At 33.0% G+C, this 10322-nt stretch overlaps 1 protein-coding gene across 5 annotated transcripts in view; it reads left to right on the forward strand.

The window, feature by feature from the left end:
* sfl (N-deacetylase and N-sulfotransferase sfl) overlaps nucleotides 1-8885 on the forward strand; it is a 105341-nt gene extending 96456 nt beyond the window's left edge. For all 5 annotated transcript variants that reach the window (XM_013322580.1, XM_013322581.1, XM_013322583.1 and 2 more), the window contains 5 exons: nucleotides 2333-2553; nucleotides 2808-2963; nucleotides 3130-3246; nucleotides 3968-4150; nucleotides 6501-8885. In XM_013322580.1, coding sequence (XP_013178034.1) covers nucleotides 2333-2553; nucleotides 2808-2963; nucleotides 3130-3246; nucleotides 3968-4150; nucleotides 6501-6720 — 897 coding nt within the window. In that variant the 3' untranslated portion in view covers nucleotides 6721-8885. The remainder of the gene's footprint in view (nucleotides 1-2332; nucleotides 2554-2807; nucleotides 2964-3129; nucleotides 3247-3967; nucleotides 4151-6500) is intronic.
* The last annotated feature ends 1437 nt before the right edge of the window (nucleotides 8886-10322 follow it).

The raw sequence follows: 10322 nt of genomic DNA on the forward strand, positions 1-10322 counted from the left end.
ATTTCCATCGTTAAAACATATTTAATGACTAACGGTCGGCCGCCACTCCATCCACGTGGATTAAAAAAGACATAAATAGTAACCTATGTGTTCTTCCAGACTATGTTCTATATGCATGCCAAATTTCATCGAGATCTGTTCAGCCGTTTTAGAGATACCTTCAAACTAACATCCATCCATCTAAACATTCGCATTTATAATATTGGTATTGTATGGGGAAAAGTTTTTAATATATACTGATGTACCATGGTCATAAAATAACCACGCCATTTATGTTCGCTGTGACATTTTTCATTGAAACATTTTTTCTAGAAATAAAAATGCTGGTGCATTATTTACAAAAAAAATATAATTCCATTTCGTTTATATCATGATACTATAGAAAATTATTACAAAAACATATTATAATTAAATGTAAGAGACTTTATAAAATACATAATATTTACTCGAATAAACCGACACGACGGTCGCCCTTGATTCAATTTGCGGATGGATTCGCAGAACGAGACACGCCAATATGTACTTTGCTAAATGACTATGTGACATCCCCTTCACGCCCTTAGTTTTATATACGATTCATTTCTTTTTATTTCTAACAGATGGCTATAAATGAAGGATCAGATAATTTTCGATCTTATACATATTTCTTGCGTAATATAATAGATTTTGACATAAATTAAAACTTTCAGAACAAACAATTAACTAAAAGTTTCTTTTTTTTCTTCAATTTGTCCTATATACGTCGAAAAAGGTTAAAGTTTGTATTACTCCAGCAGAATTTCGTCAAATTTGACATGTGTTTTTCAGAATAAATAATTAATTTGTCCTGTCGGCACAGAAACGGGTCAGCGTTTAAATGAAGAAAGTAAAAAAAAATTACCAACTGTCCAACGACAATTCCAAATTTAAAAACGTCGTAATTAGTGATTGGGAAATTTGTAACAAAGTTCATGGAAATTAATTTCCATTAACTATTTCCAACTAAGCACAAAAGTTGAGAGATGCTTAACGCCAATGATCAAATGGTGAATTCGCACAGCGCTTTGTGAGACTTAATTCTACCAATAGTCTAAGAACTTTGGCTGAAGTAAAACGATTCGACATTGCTACTAACTTTTTCATTTTCTTTCATAACTTTGAAATCTATTTTTATCGACCACAATTTTTATTAAATAAAACGCAAAGTAAAACGAATATTTTCAGAAATCCTTCCATAACCCACCAAGACTTATAAACTATACTAATTTTAGATCTCTTATAAAATCGATTATCTAGTTATATTTTTAAAAATAATCGCCCTAAATACATGCGATGTAAAATGTCTTAATATTCTTGACTACTTATGTATACAAAATAATATAAAAGCCGAGAGTGAAAAGCTTAAAATGCCGAGATTTGCGTCATAAAAAATGCCCTGTAACGCTTTTGAATGAGCGCCTCTCTGTAACAAAATACACAAACCAAGTCAAAACAAGCCAAAACTTTGGTCGGCACAATGACGCCGAAATATTTAACTTTCAAAATAAAAGAAGTTATTATAAAGTTTATTTTACTTTGTTTGGTACTAATTATACTTTTAATACTTTCATTTTACGTTATTATCGACCTTATTAAACAATATTATCAAGTTTGTTTTGCTGTTTCTATTTCTGTCAGAATAAGTATAATAGAATTGTCTTGTCTTAGTGAACAATAGTTCAGGATATTGCCACAGAGTTTGTACTGGTTTTCGATTTTACTTGCGACATGATGCGGATCGGCTAAAGGAATTTGACGGAAGAGGTGACACATAGGAACGGGATTTTTCTGTACGTTCCCTCCTCCGTCGATTAAAGGAAGCGCATATACATTTGCGGATGTCTATGGGCAGCGGTCGCTTCGTTATTTCGATTAATAAAGGTGCCCGCTTGCTCGTTTGCTCGTTTACTACCTCAAGATACATATCATTTAAACGTAAAATCAATTAATTTAAGGGAACTTATAACCAATAGATATAGTTTCTAGTCTAGCTGTTTGTGATAACCGCATTCGGAACACGTGTGACAAACGATTGTTGTGCAAGTCCCGGCTAACGTTTGATCGATTAACTGGTGAGGGCGCGTGCATTTGAACCTTCGACCATTGTATCGATTAACTGTTTCGATAGGCGCACCAGAATATTAATGTATAATATTGTTTATGTTCACAACTTATATGAATTTAAATACCTCTTATTGCGACGGTATATTTTGGTCAAACCATAGATTACCAACACAAAGTGTTTGTCTATCATCTAAGTGTGCTTTGCTACAGTCTAATCCGATAGTAATAAACATGGTAATCGTATGTCCAGAATCCATGCGACGATATACGTCACCGTCGCATCTGGTCGAAGAGCAAATGGTGCGGCAGTCTGCCTCGTGTGCTTGTCATCGGGCCGCAGAAGACCGGCAGCACCGCGCTGTACAGCTTTCTCGCGATGCACCCCGCCCTCGTGCCCAACCTGCCCAGCCCCACCACATACGAGGAGCTGCAGTTTTTCAACAATAATAACTACCTCAAAGGATTGGATTGGTAAGTTAAGCGTTATACTAACTTATACCAGATGCATGATAATTTAATATGGAATAAGAGTTTCTGCAATGGAAATTGTCCATATGAAGTGCTGACGTTTATCGTCAATTTCCCAATTAGAAATCAATGCTACATTTAAGTTCAATTTATTTATTATGTAATTCAAACACACGTGTTAGGTTTTACGTGACGATTTCCACTCTTATATTTAAAACCTAAAATATGTTGCCTGCTTATAGTTCTTTTTTGTGCAGGTATTTGAACTTCTTCCCGGCAAATCTCAGCAACTCGAGCCAGATGGCGTTTGAGAAGTCTGCTACGTACTTTGACGCGGAACTAGCGCCGCGACGTGCGCACGCGCTGCTGCCTACATCCAAGATCATAGCTATACTCATATCTCCATCCAAAAGGTAAGGATATATTTATTATACTTGAGAAAATATTGCAAATATTTTTAATATGTATAACATTTATTAGAGCAACAGGGTTAACAAATAGTTTACATAAAGTTTTTATTCGATGACCAATTTTCTATCAATGTTAACATGAATTTATTATTTGTAACTTTTTGTTTAGGGCGTACTCTTGGTACCAACATATAAGATCGCACGGTGACCCGGTGGCGAGAAACTATACCTTCCACACGATCATTACAGCCAACGATTCCGCGCCCAAGCCGCTTAAGGACTTAAGGTGAGTCTAACAATACAGGAATATACGCGACGGCCGGTTACTTGCAGACATATTCAAAACTCTTCCCATTGAATAAATTGTGAATTGAAGCTGTATTCATATGCGGGGATTTGTTGCGCAACTTTCTCTTCACTTTTCAGATACTCGGAAGGCGCAGATTGCGCCCGAACCGCGCGCTTTTGTCCCGAACGAATAGACATTCGTTCTTATATTTCTACCTTTACATTTTCAATGTATTGTTCTTGCAATTTTTTATTATCCTACATGAAATGGGTATGACATGAATGTGAAGGTTTGCTTGAATAAAATACGACATAAAACAATGCAAGTATTATACTACCTAGGTAAATGTCAAAGATATATCTAAATCTAAAACTAACAGTAATATCAAATTTTATTTTGACAAATATTTAAATTACATATATGCTGTAATCCATTTTAAAATCTCTGGAAAATATCTAAGAAAATGTTTTCATTTGTTATATACTTTAATGAAAATTAAACTCCATAATAACAACTCTACTGTGCTATTCCAATCAGCTCAACTTAAGCGCTTAAAGCAAGCATTGCCTCAAGAACTTTATCCCACGACATCAAACTTAGAGCATACCGCACCAACTAAACATTCGAGTTATAAATTATTCGGATACGGTATACATATTTGAATATAATAGTGATTTTCCATTGAACATCGTAAAAATATATATTTTTATTTTGTTAGGAACCGTTGCCTGAACCCAGGTAAGTACAGCCACCATTTGGAGCGCTGGGTGTCAGAGTTCGGCGCGCACCAGCTGCATGTGGTGGACGGTGCTGCATTACGCGCCCAGCCCGCCGCCGCTCTGCACGCGCTGCAGAAGTTCCTTAAACTCAGTCCGCACATTGACTACAATAATCTACTCAAGTAAGTCACTACTACACGACAAAAACAGTCACATAGCTTAGGAGATCTCATAAGACATACTAGCTGTCGCCCGCGACTCCGTCCGCGCGGGATTAAAAATAGATGTTAGCCGATTCTCAGACTACTCAATATTCTCACAAAATTTCCTGAGAATCGGTCAAGCCGTTTCGGAGGAGTGTGAGAACGAAAATTGTGACACGAGAATTTTATATATAAGATAACTCTCTTCGTCATATTATTAATAATTCGTCAGGTTAACAGAAATTTCTATTTTTGCTATAAATATTTTGCTATATATACTATGCTAGTTGTCGCCAGCGAGTCCGCGCAAAATGAGAACAAAAACTTAATTAGTAGCCTATGTGTTCTTTCAACTTATCTTCTACATCTATGCCAAATTTTATCGAGTCATAATATTAGTATTTATTAGTAAATTGGAATGATTATAAAGAGAAAAATTTGATTGTATTGAATAGGCTCCAAAATTACTGAACCGATTCGAAAAATTCTTTCACTGTTGGGAAGCTACACTATTCCAGTTTATTATAGATTTTTTTTTAAAAGTAAACTTTAGAAAACATTACCAATAAATAACCTATTTGTGAACACATGTGCTTAAATTTTCTATATTTTGGATATACTTGGCGACAGCGATGCTGGAGACGGGTCGCTAGTATATAAATACAAATGAACACACACAGTTCATTGTCCATATGACGTTTTGGGCAACAATAGAAATTTTACAATTAACACGTTGAGCGCCACGTCAGCCATCGGTGGCTGACACTAGACTTTCCGTTTAGGCCGCGTCAGCCATCGGTGGCTGACACTAGATTTTCTGTTTAGGTCGCGTCAACCATCGGTGGCTGACAGAGTGTAACATGAGAACTATAAAATTTTACACTATTTTGCGGAATTACACAATTTTTTGACGGTTTTACGGAATTTGTACTGCGATCGGACACCCTTTAATACCAGTGCGTATAAGCGGCGCTCGTGGCCTGAACGGGATTGTCTTAGAAATACGCGTGGCGCTCAACGTGTTTATAAAGAATTGTAGATATTTCTTTGTTGAGTTTCATTAAACTAAAGAGAGTCGCTTAATACAAAATTGATTTCCAAATAAAAACCACGCTTTTTTAGCGGTTGCTATTATTGAAATAATTGTTTTCGATTTGTGTGTAAAATTTCGTCCGGAACAAAATTAAACAGTAATTGTGTAAGCCTCAGTGGAGTATTGATATGAAATGTATCGTGTAATTACATTGTATTAAACTTTTATTATTTTCCCTTATTTATTATCTACACTAATTAGATTAAAAAAGCACGGGTAAATTATTTCTAACAGTTTTACCTATGTAAGTAATCATATCGTGTATATAGATGTAGTGTTTTCAGTTTTTGCTAAAAGATATGGTAATTGTGACCTGTGGAAGTTTAAACATTGACAAACATTTTTGATAAGCATTTAATACAAGCTGTCGCCCGCGACTCCGTCCGCGTGGATTTAAAAAAATTAGTAGCCTATGTGTTATTCCAGACTATGTCCTATATATATATGCCAAATTCCATCGATATCTGTTCAGCCGTACTGGAGATACCAAACATAACGTCCATCCATCCATCTAAACATTCGTATTAATAGTAGTAAGATATCAAATTAATTAATTATGCCTTTAGGCTACAAAACTGTTGACTATGACTAAATGTATACCAAAGTTGTACAATTTTGATTTATAAGTGTGTATTGATATCGTATATTGTTAAAGCGATTTCAATTTGCATTTGTCGCGTTTCGACTGTACAAACAAATAGGAAGAGGCTTAGGAAATAAAACAATGAAAAACGCTACCTCCATCGTCAATCGGGGAACGTTTGCTCTAGGTATGCCGTTTGACAACTCACCCGTATTCCGCTCCGAAAACATTTTGTTTGGCCACTAATAGACATTCTTTTTTTCTTTTTTATCGTTTTGTTTCCTTATTTTCCTTCCAAAATTGTCAACTAGTAAAGTAGTAAAGTAAACGAAGACTTTTATCACATAACTGACTGTAATAAAAGAGAATCTAAAAAAAAAACTTAGTGGCCTCTGTGTTCTACCAGACTATCTGTGCTTTTCATCGAGATCAACCGTTCTGAAGATACATTCTTACAAATATCCATACATCGAAAGTTTCGTATTTATAATATTAGTAAGATCACATAATGTACAATAACAGAATAGAAAACTGACATAAGTTATTCCATAAAAGGAAGTGGAAAGCGAATTAAATTATCGACCGTATGTCCTTATGTTTCTACGAGCCAGGAAAAGTAACAAAGTGTCTTACATAGAGCATCTAATTTCCAGATACGACGCGAAGAAAGGTTTCTTCTGCCAAGTGACGAGTGGTGAGAAGACGAAGTGCCTTGGCAAGTCGAAAGGGCGCATCTATCCGCCCATGGAGGAGCGCTCTGCCAAATTCCTAAAGCGATACTACACGCCGCACAACGCCGCGCTCTCCAAACTTTTGGTACGTCTCGGCCGTCCTGTGCCCCCTTGGCTCAAGGAAGAACTTTCCAATGGATAGCACGAGCTGTCTCCGCTCAAACTCACGCACAGGCTCATTAAAGTCTGTCTCGTGGCGGTGTGAACAAGGGTGCAACATGTATCCGTAAATTTTGTGAGTTAACATTGAGTATTTGTTTCTCGTTTACTCTCCAAATGATATGTAACTACCTCGTTTGAATCAACAAAAGATTTGTGTGACCCCGTGAACAATGACTATAAGTTTAGTGTCACAACATGTTTCTGCGTGTGTTTTGACGATCAATTGTTTTGTCGAATATGTTATAATCTCGTAAATATTTTAAACTTACAATGAACTTAATTCGTGTTGAGAGTTTTAAAATGGTTTTAAACCGGCAGTGTTTTTGTCTGCGTTTTTATTTTATTTGTGCGACTGGTATAGCTTTACACTTTTTTTTTAAATAGTCGAATTTTTTTTAAACTTATTAATTAGATTTAAGGTAACAGTTGTCCCATAAAGTTGTCGTTTTATTTACTTTATAAACAACGCGAGAGACTGCTAAAGTGGATTTCCATTGCCGAAAAATTATGATACAAAGTCGTGTTGTTAACTCATTCTTATGGAGGCAAAGATAATGGAAGTTTTTTGGATGACCATTTCGTCAGTGGAAATGCACGATTGCTATGCATCTCTTTTTTTTGCTTAAAAAGTCTTAATTTAAACGATTTACGATAGCTTTTTTAATATTAACCTGGAATTGAACGATAATTCTTTACGAGTTATTTTACTTGCCCATATTTACTTAGCCATTTGGTATAGGCAGGTAACGCACGAACAATGCTGCAAAAGTACTAGTTTTATTTTAGTAAATTATTGTTTTTTTTTCTTTTACAAAGCAAATAATCGAGCTATGATTGTTTATAGTCAAAGTAAGATTTATAAAATAGTTATTGTGAAATTTGTTTCTCATTCCATGCGACAGTTTGGCTATTTCTTGAACTATGATGGAATTACTTACAACAACAATGATTTAAAATTTACGTCAAGAGATTTTATAGAACAAAAGTATTCGTCGCTAATAATATGAAAGTTAACTAATATGTTATGTCTATCTTATCGTCTAATCAGAACTGAGCACTGGTACAATTTCATTGAAATTTCCTAAAAACAATAAAAGAATTGTTTTAAAAAAAATATACATAAAAGTACATAATATAACATTGATATTTGGTCAGACGTATCTTAATCTGTTGATGAAAGTAAAAGTTAGTTTCCATTGTCAAAAAACGTACTAACAAAAACAAAAACAGATCGCCATGCCCACACAATGACATAAAAACTGAGATATATATTTCAGTGGTCATATGGCAGTGTAAACTTACTTTAACGACATTCGGTACCTGACAAATTATACATTAGTTAGTCCCGCGCTTGGCCATGTCTATAACTCTAACATTTGTTCGTCTGGTGCCATATCAATTGTCACTAACGGCACTAACATATTTCACACGAGAAGAGAACATACAGAGCAATGGACATTCCAGTACTACTATATACAGACCAGTGTAGGTTCAAACAATAGTAGTACTGCACTGTCCTGCTCTGTATCATTGTTCTGTCCTAGTGTGAAATTAGCAATAAAACATTGTCTTTTGTGTACAACACGCTAGTCCTTATTGTAAGCTATATGTGTATTTAAACTCTGAAGTATCGTGAAGTACAGAATGTCAGGATTTGTTTTTTTTATTAGCAAATTTATTGCTTAAGTTATCAAATTGAGCAGCTATTCGATCAGTTGTGAGGCAAAGGTACAATTAACCAATTGGATTATTGTGGCCTTGTTCATTTTAGTATTATACATATTATATGAAATCTTCTATACAATACCTTTAAAATTAAATATAACCCGGAAGAAAAAAAAAACTAGGATTGTGTAACCTTTTAAAGGTTTTTTAATTTAATTAGAGTTATCATATGATCCGTATTTGCCTACCCCTCTGGGTGACAGACGTGGGTTATGATTCAAGTTATTTCGCTATTTCAAATTCCATTTGTTAGAAACAATTTTCTTTGCATTTCGTAAAGAATAATTCAAAGATAAACTACGTTAGAATTCTAAAAGAACACAATTGTGAAACAAGATCATATTACATTGTTAGATTTTGTATAATACTGAAATGACAAAAACCTCGCCTCTAATACAAAAAAAAAGTTTCCATCTTTAAACGCAGCTTTTTTATAATTTATATTTAATGTATATTTTTTCACAATCAGTCGTTGTTAAAAAAGTTGTATGTATTAGTACTTAAAAGATAAATGTAACTAAAAAATGAAATTAAAAAACTTATATCAAGTTAAAGTCATTGTATAGTACGTTTTAAATAAAAATGCACCAATGACCTTGAGTTTCTGAAACTAAAAACCCTTTTTAAAATATATTTTTGTCTCTGTTTTTTTTTCTAAGTTAATGACAGGGTTGACAATATATTTTATGCATAGATTTTTAGTGTCAGAAACCTAAGGTTAATCGATATGTCATAGCTTAAAAAGTAGGAAAAAAATTGCGTCAATTTTTTTAAAATATGTTTTATTGACAATGGCTGTTTTTTAAAGCTATGACGTCATAGTCTGTGCATTTTTATTTAAAATGTATTGTAAATTTTCTCATTATATGTTTGTAAAAATGTTGTATTTAATTTTTAAGACTTATTAGATAATATCGTAAAGAACAAAATGTAAATATATAGTGAATCTTTATATAAATATATGTATGGCCTTTTGTTACAGTGTTGCAATTATTTGTATACATTTAGTATTGCCATCCTATTATATTGTAAAATAAAGTTGTATAATTTTTTTAATATAACAAACATCACAGTCAAAGGGAAATGAAATATTTTATATCTAAAAAGACATTCGTCCGATATGAAAAATAAATTATAACAATAATAATAAAATACTTAACAAAAATTTGATGAAATTTTGGGATTTAAGTGAACATGTTTATGGCAACATTACTATGAAATTCTACTGTTTAACTTGTATTGAAACATTTTGTCTGTGTTCTTCCATAGACAAATTTAATTATGTTTTTATACAACGGAAACCGGTAAATGCTGTAGCACAAATTTCGTCTCTGTGGTAGATGTATTTTCTGCTTAACTTTTTTTGGAATACTGTATTTCATTACATTGTTGTTTTTTTTTTAAATCTAATTCTGTTTTTTTTTTTTCAAAATTCAAGATACATTTAATAAATGAAATACAAGAGTTTCGTCAAATATGTATAAATTTTTTATATAATTTTGGCGATTTCTATTGCAAATAGTAAATCTATGAATTTAAGAGCCAAATGCTTTCCAATGGCGTTTAATATATTTTTAAAATATTGTTATATCAGGCAAAAATAATAATTTAAACTAATTAGTAAAAATATAAGTGATTTTTTTTGTTTACACGTCATTTAGAATTCTCGGAATTATTTGATTCACATTGTTTATGTATTAATTAAATATAAAATATTGTTTATATATTAAATGGAATATTAATAAAAAATGGTCTTAAAATGTGTCCTTCATGAAACTAATACATCAATTTATTTTATTAAAATGATTTAAAACAATTGACTCTTATTTATACAACCTCATTGTGATCAATTCTGAA

This window comes from Papilio xuthus, unplaced genomic scaffold (genome assembly GCF_000836235.2).
Source record: "Papilio xuthus unplaced genomic scaffold, Pxut_1.1 DF825928.1, whole genome shotgun sequence".
NCBI classification, from domain to species: domain Eukaryota; kingdom Metazoa; phylum Arthropoda; class Insecta; order Lepidoptera; family Papilionidae; genus Papilio; species Papilio xuthus.